At 41.8% G+C, this 23,207-nt stretch overlaps 1 protein-coding gene across 2 annotated transcripts in view; it reads left to right on the forward strand.

Annotated features, from left to right (window-relative positions):
• Positions 1-23,092, forward strand: part of SGCD (sarcoglycan delta) — a 223,121-nt gene extending 200,029 nt beyond the window's left edge. For both annotated transcript variants that reach the window (XM_063120922.1, XM_063120921.1), the window contains exons 7-8: positions 18,210-18,333; positions 21,993-23,092. In XM_063120922.1, the coding sequence (XP_062976992.1) occupies positions 18,210-18,333; positions 21,993-22,166 (298 nt within the window). In that variant the 3' untranslated portion in view covers positions 22,167-23,092. The remainder of the gene's footprint in view (positions 1-18,209; positions 18,334-21,992) is intronic.
• Positions 23,093-23,207: the final 115 nt, after the last annotated feature.

The raw sequence follows: 23,207 nt of genomic DNA on the forward strand, positions 1-23,207 counted from the left end.
AGCAGCTAATTTGTGGTGGTGCCCAGCACACTGTTTCAAAATTCCAAATGTGCCCACAAACCAACAAAAGGTAGTGACAGTGATACATTTCCTTTTAAAAAAGAGTCTGATTCAAATACTCGGAAACAGTGTTTGGCACGCTCCTTCCTGAAATAGCACTCCTGGCCAAAGCTGCAACCTGCCCATCTATGACTGAGCCTGGGTCCAGAAGCATTCTCAAACCGGGAACATGACCCTTCAAGGAGAAAGTGTGACTCCGTCTAGAACAGGCAACTGATTAAAGATTCATAAGGGACTTCATTTTAAAAGTGAGTTTTATGCAGTACATTTTCTCAGTCACCTAGACACATCTTTTTTTTTTAATTAGTTTGTTCCTGACCTATATTTTTACTTGCTTTCAGGAGAAGTGGTACTAACAAAAGCAAATCTGTAGAAGCGAGGGAGCTCTGATGTGTGCTTGGAGCTACCACACCCCTGGGGGATCCTTATTCATTCCAATGGAGGGGTCAGCCTTGAATTCACAAGGGGATATGCCTACAGAGCTGCCCTTTCCATTAAATGCATGTTGAAGCTGGCTTGCTAAAAAACTCCATGTAACTAGGTATCAAAGCATTTGCTGAGCTCTGAATCAGACATAAGTATGAAAGTTTCAGATAGGCCTGCACCTTAGAAAGGCCCACACTCTGACACTGGCCGCGTTCAGATGAAACAATAGTCAACCATGTGTTAATAGTCCACTCCACAGATGACTACTTTAAAGATGGACTGCTGGCAAGTGATGGGTTGCACCTCACGAGGGCAGGGAAGAATGTGTGGCCACAGCATGAAGAACTTCATCAGGAGGGTTTTAAACTGAATCCTACAGGGGAGAGAGACGTAAACTAGGACACATCAATGGATGAAAGCTTATGCATCATAACAGAGAGAACAGAACTAATAGCGCCCAAAAATAGTTTTCACAATAATGTAGGAAAGAAGCCAGACTATAAAGCACATGGCCTTCAATGCCCAGACTCTGGGAAGCAAACAGAATGAACTTGAACTCTTAATACATGAATGCAAATACGACTTAATAGGTATAACTGAAACTTTGTAAGATGACTCCCTTGACTGGAATCTAGCAATTGAAGAGTATAACTTCCTTGGAACATTGGCAATTTGCTTTTCTAAATTTCATCCTCATCTTCTCCAGTTTTAAAATCTCTTCACTGGCTGCCAATTAGTTTCCGGGCGAAGTATAAAGTGTTGGTTATCACCTACATGATTTGGGTCCAGGCTAACTGCAGGATCGCCTTCTCCCATGCAATCCACCCCGCACACTTAGGTCCTCTGAGAAGAATTTACTCCAGTCAACAAAAACAAGGCTGACAACTATTACCCAGAGGACCTTCTCTTCTGCCGCTCTCAGATTGTGGAATGGCCTGCTGGGAGAGATTCATCAACTTAACAGTCTTCTGGAATTTAAGAAAGCCATAAAGACTGATCTCTTCCGGCAGGCCTACCCAGTTGAATTTTAAGATGCCTTTTAATAATGTGCTGCTTTTAATAATGTATTTGTTTTAAATGTTTTAATCAATTATATATATTTTATGGTGTCTGCATTTTTGTTGTACCCCCGCCTCGATCCAGAGGGAAAGGCAGGTAACAAATAATTATATTATTATTCTCCTTGATTGGGTGGATGGTAGTAGACTCCGACTACCATGTTCCTTTGATTTCTTGCTGCATTTATTTTAATCCAGATGCTCTTGATGGGGCTGACAGGCTCATCCTCCTCTATTTCTATCAGGGTTAAGTATTTTTAACATATAGTCCGACTCCACCTCCCGTTCTATTTCTTCTATTCTTTTTGAACAAGTTATACCACCAAACGATGGCACAATCGGTGGCTCCCCACATGCTTCCCAGGACAGGATAGAGCCCCGCTGGGCAAGAGCGGCAGGGGTTTCTGCCACTCTTGCCTCACGACTCTTTAGGGATGTGAAATAATCGACCGAGCCCGACACTCAACACAATAATCAACAGTTGTGCAGATAGTCAACTCTGCGCACCATTGATTATTTGTGTTGCTTATTTCGGGGAAATAACCAACCATGGTGTGGAAAAGGCTTGATAGATGACACAACAGTCAACAGCTGACTATTTAAGCAACTGTTGACTATTTAAGCAACCGTTGACCATTGTGATGTCTGAACCCAGTCGTTATGTTTCTTACAATTCCCCAATTCCTATTTAGTGTTTGTTGCCACTGTTCTGAGCCTATCATAACATTTTCAAATTGGGGAAATAGGTATACTGGTTATTGAGCGGGCGATGTTGGTGAAGGGTTTTGGAGAATTTCTTTCAAGTCAAGTCTAGGTGCCTGTGGCGTCACCACCGTCTGTGACACTATCAACAACCTCTATTTCACTGCCACCACCCTCTGCCTTTTAAGAGGGGATTTTAAATTTGTGTGTGTGAGAGTGTCAGTGTATATCACAAACTTTTGGCAACAAATAAGGCGAGCAAGGCGTGGTTTTAAAACAACAAAACAAAATTTCAAACTTTATTTTTAAGGGAAAAGATATATTAATACAACTTATGTTACATGATGTTAAAATAAATATATCTCCCTCCACCTCCCAGGGAAATTTATTCCACCCCCAATCTAAAGCCCAGATAACCTCATCCTACCCCTCTGACAGCCAGTCCTTATCTACTTCACAAAGAAAGCCCAGTGACAGTTATACTCTCACCTTCAACTGAAAATGAAACAGCCAATCAGACAACAGCATTCAAACAGCACAACATTCTAACTGCCCCTTCTTCCTACTTACCATTGCATGTAATAGAAAAGATTTGTTAAAGCAAATCAAGCCCACAACCAAACATTCAAATACACACACACACACACACACACACACACTACCATTTCGTCACAGAGCCATTTTGAGTTTTTGCCTACCTTCCAGCTGATATAGCTTTACAAATTGAAATGTTTTGACAGAATTAATGTATGCATCGTGGTCAATTTACAACTTTTTAACATTAAAGAAAATCGATGCATTGTGTGTGAGAATCAGTGTAATTCTTAAATGAGAATTCTGTGAAACGATTATTGTCCTCAAGGCCACATGCGTTCCATGTGTTTATTACAGCAGCTTAAGGTGGTATTAACAATTGGGCTACTTTAATGATTTCTGACTGGTAAGTCAAGCATTTAATCCCTGCTATGATCTGCATTTTATTAGACACAGGATTTTCATGGCGGAAATAACATAGAGATCACATCCTTCCAACAGATAGTGGAAGCTTTTGCATTTAGAAATCAAAAGGGCAACCGAGAGTTAGGATAAAATTTGTGATCACGAAGTCGTGGAGTTAGTTAAATATCCCGGGCTTGCAGGTTTATACGAATTATTGTCAACGGTGTAGTGGAGCCAGGACTCACAAGAATGCAGCATCAGCACTTCTTTATTAGCAAGGATGCTAACATCATCTGCCACCTCCCAGCCCAGAATTCCCTGAGCTTAGCTGCAATCCCCACAGTAACTGGGGGGAAATGTATTTTTGCCAACAATGTTCTATGTTGCAATGCAATTTTAAGGTCCAATTGCTTTACGGAGAGCTGTTCCTCATGGAGATGAAAACTTATTGGTTTGTTCATATGGATCAACAAAACTCCCTAAATTTTTGGAGACTCCTTTGTGGTGTAGCTATGGGTACAATCATAATGAGTGCCTGGACTTCAAAATTTCCCAACGACACCACTATTACAAACTTAATTTGGTGTTTGTGGGGTTTGGGTGGCTTTTCAGATCAGGGGGAGATTGTTACTGTTATTGGAGCCTACAGAGGTCTTCTCAATAGCTTGGGAGGAAACCATGGCAAGCCAGACTGAGATGATCATAGCCCTGCATTTACTTCTGCTTGAGAACTCTGATTGTTTTCTTCTTGTGTACAAAATATCTCCAACAGTCCTTAGTTCCATCTGATGTTAAAATCCAGAGTGTGCTTCCCTTCTGCTCTACAGTCCAAGGTTTAGGGAGATAAGTGGAGCTGGTTGTGGGGCCCACAGAGATTCCGCCACAAAAGTGGATGTGTATGAAGTATTTCAGGTGCTACAAGACTGTTTGTTGTTTTTGTCATGTTAACAAGTTGCTTAAAACTTGACTGCTGCATTTAAGGGCTTTGATACACAAGAGGAACATGACAGTAAGAAGAATATAAACCTGCTGTCCAAAATCGCAACCTTGCTTCCCTTTTCTTGTTTGCCAGTTCTAAAATAGAAGTAAATTAAAACCTCTGCAGTAAAAATACTGCCCTGAGATAAATGGTTCAGTCACTGTGTGAGCTGCTGAGAATTGCCAACATCATCGTATCTCACCTCACTGTGACCCTGTCCTGTAGGTGCTCTAATTGCATCACTTCACCACCTAGTGAGACGCTACTGAATGGTTTAATAAAAAAACCCCACAAAATCTAGCTTTGCCTGGGAAAAAAGACATACGTGGAAATAATAACGGCTGGAATTAATCAGCGAACACTGCACAACAACACCTTCTACTCTAAAACAATTCATTTTGAGGTGTCTTGTGATATCAAATTATGTTTTATTTCAATGTGGCCCACATTTAAAATATAAACCAGGGCAATTGCTTTGCCAGGAAATGCTTCTCTTTTGTGAAGAATCTTGCAAAATAAATACATTTTCAGACTCGTACTTGCAAGACTGGTATGGCATATCCCCCCCCCTCCCCGGTGGCACAAATTGGGTGGAATTTTCACTGATGTAGCAACCAGAAGGAAGTGAGTACAGCCAGAGATGAGCTACATTACAGGACCACATTACAGGTGGTGAGTGAATGCAGTTTTATTGGAGTGGACAGCATCACTTAGGTACAATAATCCTAGGAAAAACAGGAAGAATATAGCAACAGCTCTCTTAATTCCAATTAATGAATCTCTTAGGTGTTCTTCATATATATGAATGAAGGGTTTCCATACTAACCTACTGGTCTGTTTTACTCCAATGTTTGAAACTTGAATCTCCTTTTGTGGAGAAATTGGAAAGTTTCTGCTTGTACTCTGGTATTTAAATTGTGTCTCTGATTATCTTTTATCAGTTTCCCTTTCCAACCATATTATAGTATATTGATTAGGTTGGGAAGCAGATCAGTTGCAGAGGCTGGTAATGTTGTACAAATCCTTCCCCTCGTGAGCTGCTTTGTCAGACTTCACTGATATTCCATAGTGTTTGAATGGCGTATCAGCACAACTATGTGCCTTCAATTTTTTTTAATTATTTTTTTAAAAAAATTTTGGAGCACATTCTTACCCTATATGTGAATTGTTTGTTCCGCTTCTGCATTACTATGGGGAAGCGTGGATTGCTACAGATAAGTCCAAGGCTGCAATTTGATACTCACTTACCTGAGAGTAAGCCTTATTGAACTCAAATTTTTGAGTAGGATCATGCTGGAAGTCAGTTCCAACGTGCCAGAAAACTGAGACCCATTCTCAAAATGAAGAGTGTGCCATGGTGAACGAATATATGGTATCTTCAACAATATAATCGTTCTTTCTGCAATAATGCTCTGTAACTTTGTTCTGTCTACATACCAGGAACAGTACTTAATAATAACAAGACAAATCATCTTTCCAGGTTAAAAAACATAGCATTTACCAACATTTGCCATGGGTGATATGAGAATGGTAGATTCTATATTGGGTTTGGTAGGGATTAAGCATAGATTTAGCAACTAGGTACACAAATCTTTATGTTATCACTTACAGCTTGTCAACACATTATTCAGCAAGTTCTGACTTGATGTTTGATGCCCTAAGAATTTGGTGTCTCTGTTCTAACATTCCCTGCTGTAAAGCTGATGGAATCATTAATCTCTTTTGAAATATAAGTAATGTCTGACCGCAGGAAAGTTGTGTCCCCCAATACTGAGAAAAGGGTGAAGATACTGTAACTTGGAGAATGGAGAACTGACAGAGCAGGAGGCATGATTGTACCTGAAGGGCAACCATGTAGAAAACTTATTCTTTACTGCCCTAGAAGGCAGGACTAGATCTAATTAATTTAAGTTACTCAAGGGTAAATTTTGGTTGAAACTTCATAATGGTATAGGTAGTTCAACAATGAAACCAGTTACTGGTGTGGTGGTGGGGATCTTCCTCTGTGGAAGTCTTCAAGCACAGGCTCTTGATGTCCTGCATTCTGGAGGGGTTGGACTAGATGACCTACAAGTCCCCTCCAATTCTATACTTCAATTCTATGAAACTTGTTTAATCAGTGCAATGTCATTACATTTAATCACTGCACTTCTATCACTTCACAGTTGTTCTTTTCCCCCATTAGGCGCCAGCCATTACTCACTTTCATAGTGTTCATGGGCATTTTCTGAGTTTCTGAGGGTTCTTTTAGTTTGCAGAATCTGTGTTTGTTGTATAGGTTGTGCCAGGCTTCTGTCGCCGCTGACACTGTAAATTGGCTCTTCTAAGTGCATTATGTAATGGTGTTTACAAATAGGCTTGTCTCCTTCTGATGACATCATCTGTCTTTATTTGTGGAGAGGAAAGTCACAGTTTCTGCTACATTTCTAACTACTTTATTTCTGCAAAGAAAGATAGCTAGGTTAGTAGACAGTGTAGTCCTATGCATTTTCACTCAGAAATAGTCCCACTGAGTCCAATTGGGCTCATTACCTAGGAAGTGTGTTTAAGATTGCAGCCTAAATGTCATGCTGTCCTTTGAGCTTGAGCAACAGGTGGAATTTGTAAATACAAAGCCCATTCTTTGAAAAATGTATCACTTCAAATGTATGCATTTTAAACCCTTGCCTCTTTCATTAACATCTATTGTTCACTTCGTTTCTGGCCTTTCAAAAATGACAGACAATTGAAAGCAGTATGCATTTCTGATCAGAAAAACTCCTAATGACTTGCCACTGACAGCTACAGTAAAAGATTTAGCCAAGTGTGAAAACTGACGTTCAGTAAATAGCACTTTCACCCTTCATTTTACCCGGGAATGCTATGTCATCTATACGTCTCAAGCATAACGTTTGGTCAGTTTAAATATTAGATGTTTCTTGTCTCATTACTGAAGTTAATTAAAAGAGCTGCAACAAGTCAAAGCCCTAGTAAATAAGATGGTTAATGAATGCTTAATTGAGTTGAATCATTACCAATTGACTCTGCATGAATGAGTATGCCACAGGTGTATCACCAGGTCAGGAAGTCTTTAAATTCTCCTTCAGAAATAACCATCAAGTTGTGTAGGCAATTTATCATGATACAAGAGCTTTTCAAGTTGCTGTAGCGTGATATCTGAGTTTCAAAGTTTAATATGTATTTACACACACACATACACACACGATAGATAGATAGATAGATAGATAGATAGATAGATAGATAGACAGATAGATAGACAGACTTAATTACGAACGCATATTCAAACATGTACTTGCAGATAGCACTCCATGGTTTCAGTGTCAGATAGCACCTCACCCGCTTTGAGTTTTGGAGAACTCAAATGCTTGCACACTATTTTCTGAACTTTGGGCTAGCCTAATAAATGTATTGCATAAGTAACACCAAAGAATGCAATAGTAAAAGCAAAGATATGGACCCTCCGGGGTTGATGGGGTGAGGTTCTCCTTGCTCTTTCACTAGCCCCACATCCATCACCCCATCTGTACCGTAAACATGAGCCAAAATTTTCAGTTGTTAAGACCTCCTTTCTTTGTTCCAGCAGTATATAAGAAAGCTTAAAATATTGATCAGGTGAGTGCTAATTCAGCATCAAGGGGCTTCATTGGTCTCATTCTACTGCATGGATACAGAGTTTGAACACCTTTAAGACTTACTGTTGCTATTTTAATTAAGCCACCCTGGCATATGAATATTCTCATTAAATGTCAATGGTGGAATTTTCCTCCATTATATATCAGAGGGCAAAAACCTTGAAGCATTAGCAGGCTTTTAAAATTGGTAGAGGGGCAAGGAGGGATTAGCTAGAGTTTAGGAGACACCACTGAAAGGTTCTTTTTCTACCTGTACTTTAAAGAGAGTTGCGCATAGTTTCAAACACAGGGAGGTAATAATCAGACTCAGAAATCAGCTGCACCTAAATCCTGAGTTTTGTTATGGATTTTCAGCATCATTGTTGGAAACTGCATGGTGATTAAGATTGTCAAACAGAAGAGCATGTTACACTAAACCCTAGGATTTATCACTGAATACCAAGATAATAATACATCTTTGTTTACATCCGTAATTAATGCTGTTGAAGAAAGTATGCTGAAAAGCTTGTGTAAGCAAGATTTATCTCAGTTGAATGAGATTACCATTGTATGTCACCGTTCAAGCAGTAATTGGTGCATTTCATTAGAACATAATTGAAAACAAGATTGATGTCAGTGCCATGCAATAAATAATCCTGATAAATATTTTATTGTGAGGCAGAGTATTGAGGGTATGTTTACGAAGTGCCAGGCTGAATTTGTATTTCTATACAATGCCACGCAGCTCATGAGCTGCAGTGATTAAGAAAGGTTCTCCTTGATGACTAATATTTCTTCCTTTTTATGAGGGTAACAAATGTTCTCGGCCCAAGCTCACTATGCTCTAGATAGGCCTAAACAGCTTGCTAAATTCGTGGCATAGGCATGAATTAAAGATTGTAGGTTAGATCCAGAATCTGCCTTCCCTTGCAGAAGGTTATGCTGCCTGGTTTTGGAAATTCTCTCCCCCACACACTACAGCTCACCCCATTCAGCAGGGTGTCCTGGATTTCTGTGTAGCATTTTCAGGGGGCTTGAGGAATTTCTGTGGGAAGGAGAAGGTGAGGAAGTCCACTTCTGCCAGCACAGCTGATACAGCGTAAATCTGAATCCATCCCTATTTCTTTATAATAACTTGCGCTTCAGTGCTTGGTTTCATGGGGTCTAAGCAGGAGCTACCGAGAGCTTCTCTCACATTGGACCACACTATCCATTCCTACATCATAGACCTCCCCAATGCTTGTTGAGGACTTTTCTTCACTACCAACTTTATCCTGCAGTTATTTATTTATTTATTTATTTATTTATTTATTACATTTTTATACCGCCCAATAGCCGAAGCTCTCTGGGCGGTTCACAAAAATTAAAACCACAGTAAAACACCCAACAGTTTAAAACACAATTACGAAATACAGTATAAAAAGCGCAACCAGGATAAAACCATACAGCAAAGTTGATATAGGATTAAAATACAGAGTTAAAACAGTAAAATTTAAATTTAAGTTAAAATTAAGTGTTAAAATACTGAGTGAATAAAAAGGTCTTCAGCTGGCGACGAAAGCAGTACAGTGTAGGCGCCAAGCGGACCTCTCTGGGGAGCTCGTTCCACAACCGGGGTGCCACAGCGGAGAAAGCCCTCCTCCTAGTAGCCACCTGCCTCACTTCCTTTGGCAGGGGCTCATGGAGAAGGCCCCCTGTAGATGATCTTAAGGTCCGGGTAGGTACATATGGGAGGAGGCGTTCCTTCAGATAACCTGGCCCCAAACCGTTTAGGGCTTTAAATGTTAATACCAGCACTTTGAATTGGGCCCGGACCTGGACTGGCAGCCAGTGAAGTTGTAAAAGGACTGGCGTAATGTGATCTCGCCGGCCAGTCCCTGTTAATAACCTTGCTGCCCTGTTTTGCACCAGTTGAAGTTTCCGGACCGTTTTCAAAGGCAGCCCCACGTATAACGCATTGCAGTAATCCAAACGAGAGGTTATCAGAGCATGGATAACTGTAGCTAAGCTATCTCTGTCCAGATAAGGGCGCAGCTGGTATATCAGCCTGAGCTGATAAAAGGTGCTCTTTGCCACTGAGTTCACCTGTGCCTCAAGTGACAGTTCTGGATCCAAGAGCACCCCCAAACTACGGACCCGATCCTTTAGGGGGAGTGCAACCCCGTCCAGGACAGGGCAAACATCACCTCGCCGGACAGAAGAACCACCCGCTAACAGTACCTCCGTCTTGTCTGGATTGAGTCTCAGTTTATTAGCCCTCATCCAGTCCATTACCGTGCCCAGACACTGGTTCAGAACAGCCACTGCCTCACCTGGGTTTGATGAAAAGGAAAGGTAGAGCTGGGTATCATCCGCATATTGATGACACCTCAGTCCACATCTCCGGATAACCTCCCCCAGCGGCTTCATGTATATGTTAAACAGCATAGGGGATAAGATAGAGCCCTGTGGAACCCCATGGCTTAGGTGCCACGGCACAGAGCAATAATCCCCCAGCACCACCTTCTGGAATCGGCCATCCAAGTAGGAGCGGAACCACTGCAACGCAGTACCTCCAACTCCCAGCTCAGACAACCTATCCAGAAGGATACCATGGTCGATGGTATCGAAGGCCGCTGAGAGGTCCAGGAGAACCAACAGGGTTGCACTCCCCCTGTCTCTCTCCCGACAGAGGTCATCCCACAGGGCGACCAAGGCAGTTTCCGTTCCAAAACCAGGCCTGAAGCCCGATTGAAATGGATCTAGATAATCCGTTTCATTCAAGAGTGCCTGGAGTTGTCCTGCAACCACCCGCTCAAGCACCTTGCCCAGGAAAGGGATATTAGCCACCGGCCTATAGTTGTTAACATCCTCCGGGTCCAGATTAGGCTTCTTCAGGAGTGGTCTAATTACCGCCTCTTTTAAAGAGGCCGGCACCACTCCCTCTCTCAAGGAGGCATTCACAACCTCCTGGACCCAGCCGGCGATCCCCTCCTTATTTGATGTAATGAGCCATGAGGGGCAAGGGTCAAGCACACAGGTGGTCGACCGGACTTGGCCAAGCACCTTGTCCACATCCACATGTTATTGAATAAAATACTAAGAAAGGAAAGGATGAAACAGCTTGGTTCAGACCAGTTCAAATATTCTTGTAATGATTGGATTCCAGCTGTGGATGCAAACCGCTCTGTGGATGGAATCCAGTGGTTCCATACCACTCACAGTTATTATTATTATTATTTATTTATATAGCACCATCAATGTACATGGTGCTGTACAGATAACACAGTAAATAGCAGGACCCTGCCGCGTAGGCTTACAATCTAATAAGTTGTAGTAAACAATAAAGAGGGAAGGAGAATGCGAACAGGCACAGGGAAGTGTAAACAGGCACCGGGTAGGGTGAAGCTAAACAGTATAGAGTCAGAACAAACTCAATATTTGAAGGCTATAGGGAAAAGAAAAGTTTTTAGCTGAGTTTTAAAAGCAGTGATTGAGTTTGTAGTTCTCAAGTGTTCTGGAAGAGCGTTCCAGGCGTAAGGGGCAGCAGAAGAAAAAGGACGAAGCCGAGTAAGGGAAGTGGAGGTCCTTGGGCAGGCGAGAAGCATGGCATCAGAGGAGCGGAGAGCACGAGCGGGGCGATAGTGTGAGATGAGAGAGGAGAGATAGGCTTTCGATCCAGTGGGTCCCCTCCTCTAACAAAAGAGGAGGGGTGATTTTCTGTGATTCCCCACCCACGCACCCTGCAGCCCCTTGCACCATCTTCTATGCTGTTCCGGAGGTTCCCCCACCCTCTGAAGTGTATTTTTGATGAGTGCAGGAGGCTCAGGCTGCCATAGACCTAGTTTTTAAAGGTGGGGCGCCATCTTTTGTAATGCTAAATATATTTATCGAATGGTCCTGAAAAAATTCAGTGCCATTACTGTGAAACTGTGTATGTGTTTAATTTAATCAGTTGGTGTTTTGATATGAACATCAGTGACTGCAGGATTTAGAGGCAGTTTTAGGGAGCTTTTAGGGATCCTTAAATCTACCACATTACACACCTGATTTTTAGACCAACCAAACCACACTTGGTAGCAACAAAGGCTCCACCAACGTTAGCCTATGGCCCCTTTTACGCTGTCTAGGAGCCATAGGACTGCTCTCTTAAAAGACTGCTTTATTTATCAGTATTGGCATTAGAAACATTCTCTGAAATGATCAAAATGGATGCCACTGGCTGTGTGTGCTTTTTACGTGCATATCTGTGGCTTTTTGGAACATATGATTTTAAGGATGAATGGGCACACACAAATATGTGGATTCTACAGACAGAATTAGATGTACTACCTAAAAGAGGGCACGTTTGGCAATTATTGGACACTTCCTCGATGCGTATGGCCACCCCTTCTATTTATTTTATTTTATTGTGTTCCAAAGCATGGAATGGAGCAGAGTCTCTCTGAACCATTTCATGTGCATAGATGGTCTTCGGCAGTCTTTATGCCACCATAAATGCAATTAATAAAATCTTGGACTAATCCCACTACATGGTTGCCTTTGTGATTAGGAGGGATGGCTTGTGACAAGGAGTAGTTGCACATACACCTTGGGTGCCAGAATGAAGGAAACTTCAGCTATGAAGTCTCTCTTCTAGACAGGATGTGTATACCTTTCTTATTAGAGAAATTTTATTTCACTCTGGTAATCAAACAGTGAGGCCCAAATATCAGAATGAAAATGCACTTATGGCTTCAGACCAAAGCCATGTTGGTTAATTAACTTCTGATCAATGGTAAAATTACTGCATTTTTTTCTTGTGAGGCTGATGGGGATAATTGGTTCTTTGGAAGATGACACATAAATATCAGAATCACAAAGGCATGTCAGTCTGAATACAAAGCCCATTGATTTTAACAAAATGGAGATCACATTCCCAGCCTAAGATAGTAGTTAGTTGGTAGCAAATTGATTTGGCTCTAGGAGTGTTTGACATTGTTATTTACCAATTAAAGTGAAACATGGGTGATAATGATGGCTAATTTTGCACCCAACACAAAATGTTATAGAGGGTGAAAAGAATACTGTAAGAAATAATTAGGCCCATAAGAAATAAGAGCCCACAGTTGCAACAATGCATGGAGCAGGTTCAATACAGAGGGTCTGCCAAGATAGTAAATAAACCCCCGCAGGCTTATCACCATACATTGATGAGCAGTTTAGAGTGAAATGAGCCTTCTCTGCTAGTGAAGTGAGGCACAATAGTTTCATATGCTAAATAAATGATACAAATTTGGACAGGAAATAGAAAATGTGATCAACACCAACACATTATCGATTGTCATTTATTAAGACCGTAAATACTGTGTGAGAGGTTGGTGGCGTCTCTTTCACTGTATATTTCAGTACTTTTTTTTTTAATGTGATCACATTTTTACATTTGGATTTACTAAGTGATTTAAAAACAACAACACACACGTTAAAACAAAAGTAGAGCAATTAAAATCATGTCAATAACGCAAAACATACCATAAAACAGCAGCTCTAAAATCAATTGAGTACTTCGCGAAATGAAAAGAGCCTGGCATCTAAAAATTATCAAACTAAGGTACACAGGTAAATTCATATGGAAGAAGGCAGCCCTGTATTCCAAGCTGTTTAGGGCTTTAAATATTAAAAGGCAGTGTCTCAAACTGTACTTGGAAACAAACATGGAGTTGTATTGAAAAGGGAATTTCAGCCTGTGTCGTTTGTATGCATGCAGCACCTGGTGAAATTCCCTCTTCATCACAACAGTTAAAGCTGCAGGAGCAATACTAGAGCGACCAGATATGAAAGAGGGCAGGGCTCCTGCAGCTTTAACTGTTGTGATGAAGAGGGAATTTCTCCAGGAGCCCTGTCTTTCTTTCCCTAATGACATTCTATCATTGAGCTGATAATCTGTTGGGTGGTTCTGTATGTAGGGTTCAGTTTACTGTTGCCGATTGTGAACTGAGGATGTTTGCTAGAACACACCTCCGCAGTGCCCTATCCTTGCAGATTGCAGAGAAAGATCACCTTGCACTTTGCAGATGAGAAACTGCTTTTCCCATCAAGAAACCCCTGCTCATCTTTCAAAAAATCCAGGTTACTCAAGAAGATAAAATGATAATACTCTTTTATTATTATCATGCAAAAGTATTTAATATTGTATGGTATTTGGTATACAATGGTGTTTTCATAGCTACATAACATGCAATGCGAATCAGCACATATAATTTCATATTAAAAGTCTACAAAATAAAAAACAACAACAACCAAGTTGTACTAAGAATTCTAAGGTACTTAACAACAACAACAACAACAAAAACCCATAATCAAGATTTGAATTCCTGTTTTGATTAAAAATTTCTCCTTCCAATTTTTTAAAATAATAATAATAAAAAAAAAACCTGAATGGCAGAATTCAAAGTTTGACGAATGTTGGATATTTGCACGTATTCATTTCAATTGTACTCAGAAAGGCAAAGGAAGCACACCAATCTCTGCCAATGGAGGTAGGAGTAATACAGAAAATATGATCTCAGCTGCTGTCCTCGTTTTGGAGTGATTAATGAGGCTGTATATGACGCAGGAAATGAAAACTAGAAATCTGGCTAAATAATGACTGCTTCTAGAGAATGAATCCTTCTGAAACTACAGAACAAACTGATATGCTGACCTTCAGTAAATTACTCTGGGAGTTTGCAAACAAACTGGAGAAAATAAAGTTTGCTCTTATGTTGATGCACGCTTCTACTGAGCTTCAGTGACAATGTGAAAATACTTCAGTGGGAGGCACACAGTTGCTACTGGCTGTTTTGATTTAAGCCTGGAATGACCTAGAGATGGATTTGAAAAAAGATACGGAAAAGTTAAGCAGTATTTTTTAGCAATGCTCATAAGAGCCAAGAAAGAGTAAGTCAGCAAGGCAAACCTGGTGTCTTCCAGATCCTTTGGACAAATAACTTCCATAAATCCCAGCCAGCATGTCCAATGGTCAGGGATTATGGGGGGGGGGGGATTCATGCCTTCCTATGGTCCCTGGGATGGCTCACCATATATTTTCCACTTTTTAAAACATTGGGCTTCTTTAAACGAACAGTTTATAGTACGCTCATAACAGGCCACTCAGGGATGTTCGTGGGTCATTTTGATGATGCAGTGAGCCTCCTGCACGTCTCCCACTCCTTTTCCCAGTTAATCTGGGAACCTTAGAAAACCTGATTCTTTTGAAACATGTTGGGATTTGTCTAGATTTCCTGCCATGTGCAGTTGAAGTTGCACTATAAAATGGCCACTAGAGGGCGGTGTCCTATTGAAGCATATGGGCTGGGAGATTTTAAATTACAGGCCATGTGGTCGCTGCCCTCTTGTGTAATTCAGCTTCTTTCAAATGTGAAAGAGAAGCAGGAAGCAGAGCGATGGCAGGGAAATGTGATTTCCCCCTGTCTGAAAGTCCTCATTGTTTAAAATGTATTGTGCCAAAAATTTGGTGGGATACTATATAAATACGATTATATAGTAACATAGGAAGCTGCCTAACTGTTCATAACCTTCATAACTAACCTTCATAACTGTTGTGATGAAGAAGGACTTTCACCAGGTGCTGCATACATACAAACGACACCTGCTGAAATTCCCTTTTCTATGCAACTATTAAAGATACAGGAGCCCTGTCCTCCTTTTCATATGGTCACCCTACCTATAATAACTTGGGGCTTTGCAGGATCAGGACCAAATCTCATAGCCTGCCTCTTCTACACCCCTGGCTTGGTTTCTTTAACATCTTCCTAAGCTAGCAAAGAGCAGAGCAGCAGCAGCAGCTGTTTTGAACACTCTTGACTGGTGCTACTTCAAACTGACTCTGCCTGGTCTCCTTTGCTCACATGCTTTCTTACATTAATATGATTTATTTTGTCTGTGAGTAAACAATGGATTGAGACAGCCAAGGCATCAGAAAAAGTCTTGTGACACATTAACACATTTATTATGACTGGACTGGAGTCTATTTCATCAGATGCATGAAGGTTATCCTGAGTAAGATAGTTGATGTGCCACACATCTGTAGATCACGGGAATAATTTTTAGTATCCATGATAGTCAAGCAGCCTGCTTGTAAGTTTGATCACAAGGGAAGAGTGCGTTGAGATCACAATGACCCTGTTCAGACAAAATGCTAAGCCGCGGTGGTTAAGCTAAACATTATGGCTTAGCGTGTTGTGTGAACCATTCCTAACTAGGGGTGGGGCAAAAATCTGCTGGGGCCTGGGAGTTCAACAGATTCCCAGGGCTCAACCCTCTTGAGCCCCGGAGAGAGCGCCCGATGTATTTTCACCCCATAGTCCCTTATGGGGCCGCTTGTCTGGTTGAGCGTTGGGCGAAATGCACCATTTCTGCAGCATTGGGGAAATTGCACTATTCTTCCTCACCCCACCAATGGCCTCCCTGCCCTGCTGATGGGGTTCTTAGGCCCTGGTGTGCTTTCCCCCACCCCACACCCATCAGGGCCTGAAAGGGTGAGGGAAGGGGGAGAGGCATAGGAAAATACACTTGGGGGGGGGGCTCTGGAATCTGCACACTTTCTGGAGGCGTGGGAAAGTACACTTTCCCATGCCTCTCCCCCCCCCCCCCTCACCCATTGGGGCAAGCATTAAGAGATCCTTTCAGGTCTGGACAGGCGTGGTAGGGGAGGAAAGGAAAGTGCATGTCCAAGGCCTCTGGAAATTGCACAATTCCCATGGCACGCTAATGGCACGCAAAATGATCTGGAAGCAAGCTATCACTGTGTTTGTCGCTATCTAATTCAAGCCAGACACTTCCTTTTGGGTGTCTGAAAACTATCCCTGTAGCACAGCTGATGCTGCCCCAGAGCTACCGTCAAAGGGACAGTCTTTTTTGTTCCATTCCCATCATGTGCAAGTATCACCCATAAAAAAAATCCCAAATATTCCATAATGTGTCATCAGGCCCCCTAGAGTATGCTTTTTGTACCCAGACATAATGCAAGAGGAAATGAGAGATAGCAGAGTGTAAGCCAGAAGATGGCAGACCTCCCTTCTGCAAGGAAAAGTGAGCAGTAGCTTGAGACGTCCTTTGCACTTCCTGGCACACTTCATATAGCTCCCCCATCTCTGGAGGGAAGCTAGCAACTCCATTTCATTTTTTATTGTAAACCCCAATGTCATTTGTCAAGACAGCTTCCTTCTATCTATATTCTGCCTTGCCCAGTTCCTACTTAAGAAAGAAAATAGCAAGTTGTAAACAAGCCTCTCAGTGACTCTCAGAATAGCCAGGAAAACACCCACAGAAAGGAAGCTATGACATTAGCAGGAGGTTAACAGGCCTGTTTCAAGATATCTGACCATGATTTCAAGTTGAAAAAATGTATTCTGTTGTATTATGCTGGATCCAGATTTAGGTATGTGCAACTGGGCTGACTGAAGCAATCTCCCCGGTCCCTCCTCCCCATAGCAGCCCCAAATGCTACACACTGTTTTAGGGGACCCTGCTGAATGGGATAGGCTGGGGTGTGGGGGTGAAGGGGGAAATCCCTGCAAATTGAGCAGAAGCACCTTCTGTGAGTAGACCCTTCTGTCCATTGAACAAAGATCCTGGATCCAGGTATCTTTGTACATGTGAGAAGTCAGTGGGGTGGGGTGTGACTGAGATGCATCTTTCTGTGGCTTAGATCCATCCTGGAGAGCCCCACCCTTGTACCTCTTCAGGCTCTTGGCCTGGGCTGACATCTTCTATAGCAAGCACAACTGGACCGCCAACCCTATTCATCAACTGGCAAGTAGGCAGGCTGTGCCTCCACAATAATTAACGGCATCTGATGAAGTGAGCTAGAGCCCACAAACGCTTATGCCATAATAAATCAGTTAGTCTTTAAAATACCGCAAGGCTCTCTGTTGTTTTCACAAAAATTAAATGCACTTAGCACATGCTGGAGGCCTCTAATCTGACTGCAAATTGGTGATCACGCTGCTCATCTGCCTTCTTATAAAATACTAACATGAATATATAGCTTGGAAATGTAGTCTAATACCAAACCTGGCTGTAAGCTGAACCTCTATGAAAGACATACACTATATAACAGCCTTCCCAACCTGGTGTCTCCAGATGTTTTTGACTTCAACTCCCATCAGCCCCAGCCACCATGGCAAATGATCAGGAATTGTAGTCCAAACCTCTGTGGGGCACCAGCCTGCTGTATAAGAATGGGGCTGTAAGACTGAATATTATGGATGTGTGATCACCAGTGTTGCTGTGAAATGCCACCATGTCAGAATGACATTCTTTCTTTCCATGCACTTTAGTGAGCTTGGCACCAAGCCCTTAGGGGGTGGTATATTAAATTCAAGGAATGCATTTATAACTCTATATTATGCACAGGTTCATACACACACACAAAATGCCAGTAAGTGACCTGAGCCCCATTTGATATTACAGACTTGAATCACCCACACGCTCTTTGGTGATGGAGGCTCCCAAGGGAGTTGAAATCAATGCTGAGGCTGGCAACTTGGAAGCCACATGCAGGACGGAGCTCAAGCTGGAATCCAAAGATGGAGTGGTAAGTAGAAGGCTAAGTAAACCATGCTCTGGACCTTCTGCAGAGGCCTTAGGGTTTTCAATTATTGTTGTACAATAACTAGTATATTTAGACAATTTAGGGGTGGGGGGAAATAGGATGGTGATGTTCACCTAGCAATTCCATTCAGCATTGCAGCTATAACAAAAGTTGTGAAAGGTGTAGCCAGTACGTTGGAGCGTCTTGTAGGAACGATGGGACCCATTGTATGCAAACTCCACATCATTCACACAAAGCAGCAAGATGATTCATTAGTTTTAAAGTGCTAGGATAATAGCATTGGTTGTGTGAAACAGATTTATGCAGCAGTAAAAATGTGCAGTACCACTAAATTCTCTTTAAAGTGAGATTTACTTGACTACCATAATTAAATCTTATATCATGCATTTTTGCAATGAGGAGAGTTTAACTCACCTGTATTGATCTGTAAAGCCAGGCATCACTTTTCTAACTGGAGGGAAGGAACGTGTCAGGAGAAAACCTTTGGGCTGTAGAGCATGCTTAAGAATCTGAGATGAGAACACAAATGTGCTCCTGAGTTAAACATCTCAGAGCATTATTCATTAATATCCTTTAGGGATGTATGAGAATTCTGTTGGGGGTGGTGAAAACTCAATAGATTTTTCTGTTTCAGCTCTGCAGATTTCATTCTATTTCCACCCCACTGGCGTCAACACTGTCTGTAATGAGTCAAGCAATTTCAGGAATTCAGGGTTTTTTTAATGGTAGCAATTTTCACAATTTGGGAGGATCTTGATATTTGTGCAAATGGTTTTGTAATATTTTAAAAATATTTTTATTGGCGATCTTACACAAGTATGCACGATTACATGTCTGCCTGTTCACTGTAGCGCCCCCCAAAGGCGTATTTGCATCTTGTAAATATCCTTGTCAGTTTTATCCTCGCCACACGCTACTTTGTTTAGCTCAGCAGAGCCATATTCCATACTTCTCAAAGAATTTGGCAATTCCACACACCCCACCGGCACCCCTGCAGTTCTTTCTTTGGAATTGCCCAAGTGGAGAATGAAATTGACAAGTTCTTTGACAAGATTAGAGCTCTTTAGAGAGGATGGAACTCATTGTATACAATTTATACTTTTTGCAAACAAAGCAGAAGAAACATTCAAGTGCCCTCCAGCAGAGGACTTTGTAAAATTCAGCCTTCTTTCCTTCTTTCTTTCCCCCCACCACCGTTCAGATCCAGAGTATGCAACCTCCTCTGTCCCTAGCTCATATGATTTCCTCTCTCTCAGAAACTCTTTTCTCTTTTCCCTCAATACCATCATTCCTCTACTTACTCTGTTCTCTGCTCTTTTTATGGGTGCTTTAATTTTCTTTGTCTTCTGGTTTGTGCACTCCCCCCCTCCACCTCTTCTTACATCTATGACATTTAGGAAATGCTTAATTTGTGAAATGAAAATTGTTGTAGTTCAAGTGTGCATCAAAATTGCCCCTCCTGGCCTGGATACTATGCCCCCTAATTCCCATTGTGTGGTAGCTAGCTGTAAATACTCAGTGGTGAAAGAAGGAGTCTCTGTCTGAGCCCTCACACTGAAAATAGTCTCTGAAAGGGAACATTGGTAAAAAGAAAAAGAAAAAAAAGAAAGAAACACACACACACACACACAAAAACAACCTAGCTCAAGCTAAGCCCTAGGCCTCCTTTTAAGCCTTGCTCTCCCAACTCCCGGTCTCCCTCACCTTCTGGCCTTTCTACTCCTCCTCCAAATATCCAAGCATATCAGTTTTGCTTGGGGGAGATGGGTGCCAGATGTAGTCTGATTCTGTACATAACATGACTTGAAAGCTAAGCAAGGCCTAGGTCATCTGGATGAGCTGTAGCAGATTATGTTAGTGATATTGCACTTTTTTTCTAGCACTGCATACTTTGCATCTGGGAAATTTAACTCATTTATTTCAAACATTTATAGCTTGCCTCTCCGCCATAAAGGCCCCTCAAAGCAACTTACAAATCATGCGCATACACATCAAATCATGCTCATAAACAAACAAAAATACAGAAAGAGTAGAAAATTGTAATGTATTTATTATTACTACTACTATTATTACTAGCATTGTATATTTTCCCCTATTTTGATTCCAAGGGAAGTCAGAGCAGTATGCATGGCTCCCTCCCCCATCCTATCTTATTTGCACAATCTGCGGAGTAGATTAGACTGAGAGGTAAGCCTCCTTCCTACCAGGGATGGGGAGATAAATTTGGTTTTCATTTTAATGTGAAACTATCTAATTCACACCTCCCAAACCAATACCTGAACCGAAACAGTTATTCTTCAGTATCTGCAAATCTCCGAAGTTTGCAATGCAGTCTGCCAATCAAAAAAAAAGATACAAAAATGTGTATCTTAGGAGAAAGTGCACACAAAAATACACACACACATATTTGTGAAAATAGCATAGAAATGGATTGTATTGCGGGATGTTGCTTGAAAAAAAAAGTGTATTTGGATAAATTGCCTACAACAATTCACGTATTAGAGAAAGTGAGCACAAAAATGCATATACATTTTCATGCGGACTTAACGGTAATAGCCAACTGATGCAGAAAGGAGGCAGAATGAATTAAGATTGGGGGAGGGGGATGAGAAACTGAAGGATTCATCCATCCCTGCTTCACACATGACCAGATAAGTCTGGTAGCTCCAATGTCAGTGGGGTGAATACTCTCGGGGTTTCAGTCAGAACCAGTGAGAACTCTAAAGGAGCTATCCAAGGTGTAGAGCACCTTGGAATATGTGTGTGTGTGTGTGTGTGTGTGTGTGTGTGTGTGTGTGTGTGTTACCCACCTCTCCCTCTGGATCGCCTCTCCCTCTGCATAGCTCCTTTAGAGTTCTCACTGGTTCTGACTGAAACCCGGGGAGGATTCACCATCCCATTGACATCAGAGCCTCCAGTGCAAAGACCCTGTCGATGCCTCTGACAGTGTTTGGCTCCCTCCAGCCGTGCCCCCGCCATCCACACTTCCGATGGGGAAGGCCGTGCACATAGACTCCTATGCACGTGATCTCAATTTTCAACCTACTCACATTTGGTGGGGAGGTTTGAAAGAGGGTTCTGCTTTTAGAAGCAAACACAATTGGAAGATCAGGGGCTGAGCCAACAAAGACCTGGGGCAGGGCACACCCACATCCCCTCCCCACTTTTAGTTCTTAGGTAGAAGGACAGAATTCCTGCAAAGGACTAGTGTCTTAAATGCTAACATATACAGGATGTGCTGCTGTAAAGCAAATGTAAACCCTGTACGTTCCTTTCCAATTTCCGCGATGGGATAGATTTGGCACAGCAATTCACACATTGGCAAATCACTACGGAAAGGGAAACACCACTTCTGCATGTGTGTTGTGCATTTATATACAACACATGGATTGGAGAATGCCAGAGTTGTGTGTTAGCCCCAGTACGTAGTAACAGGCTCGTTCTATGTGTCCTACAAAAGTGTCAAGCTAAACAAAAGTATTCCATAGCCCTAGCTGATGTTTTCTATGTAAAAATAAGCAGAAACACCAACTGCTCTTGTTACTATGGAGTGAATTTCAATTTCCACTGAAGGTTTTACAGTCCAAGAATGAACAAATGCATCTTCTCCTTGCTAATTTCTTTTCTCTCTTCCTCTTCAGATTATGTTGGAGGCTGCAAATATCAAACTACCTAGATTGCCTCAGGGATCCTACTCCTCTCCTGGATCCAGGCAAAAAACCTATGAGCTGTGTGTATGTCCCAACGGGAGGTTATTCCTTTCCCTGGCGGAGCCGACTTCCACCTGCCAGATAAACACAAGCATCTGCCTTTGAGAGAGACGGTTTGCGGCAGGCATAGCTGGCAGCACAAGGCCTTTTCTGGCCTCCCAGATAGCAGCTGCCAACTATTTTTACTAGAACACAGAAAGCCTATCAAAGACTTTTTTGTGAGTGTGCGCGCGCGTGTGTGAATATATAAATATATAGATATATATAGATATAAATAGATATATATATCCTTTGTGTAAAATGAGGTTTCAGTACAAGAAATCCCAGGGTGACCCTCTTTGTGTAGCATTCATCGCTCCCTCATCAAAATTTGTAAACGATGTGCAAATTGGATCCAGATCCTTCCAGGAATATTCAGACTGTGTAGTAGCTAGCCTCCATAAATCAAGAAAATGCTTTCAAGCCTCTCCAGATTTTAGTTCAAGGACACCTCACATGACATTTTACCTACATGGTTGTAAGAGGCCAGATCATGTGAAAACATTTGCACCCATGTTTAATCTGTCACAGGTACAGGAACTAAGGTCTGCAGTTGTCTCTTCCCAATGTGTCTGTCTAAAATAGACAAGGATACGATCTTCACACATGATGGTGTGTAGATTCCCATACTTTTGTTTTTTCTGCATCCATCTACATCTGTGTAGGTATAAAGTCATGTGTGAAGCAACCCAAAGATAAAAGCCCCCCCACCAAAAAGGCAGCTTAGCTTGTAGCAATCCTTCTCAACCCAGGCCTGAAGGTAGAAAAATCAAAAGAAAGGAAAGTATCCAGACAACATCGACAGCCTTCCAGTGAATAGGATTACTCAGAAATAAAGGATTGCTAATCAGTTCCAACAACTGGGATAAATTGGGAAGAGGTGAGCTTGCATTGGCGCTTCATCTCATAGACCACCTCAGAAATATTCAAACAGAAGGTTAGTACAGTTGTTTAATGCCTTCCCCTCAAATGCCCTTTGAGAACCATGGTTGTGGTATGTGTGTGTGTGTGTGTGTGTGTGTGTGTGTGTGTATATATATATATATATATATATATATATATATATATATATGAATGAGATATTCCCTTGTTATTTACTGGATCATC

Source organism: Elgaria multicarinata, chromosome 3 (assembly GCF_023053635.1).
Source record: "Elgaria multicarinata webbii isolate HBS135686 ecotype San Diego chromosome 3, rElgMul1.1.pri, whole genome shotgun sequence".
Classification (NCBI taxonomy): Eukaryota; Metazoa; Chordata; class Lepidosauria; order Squamata; family Anguidae; genus Elgaria; species Elgaria multicarinata.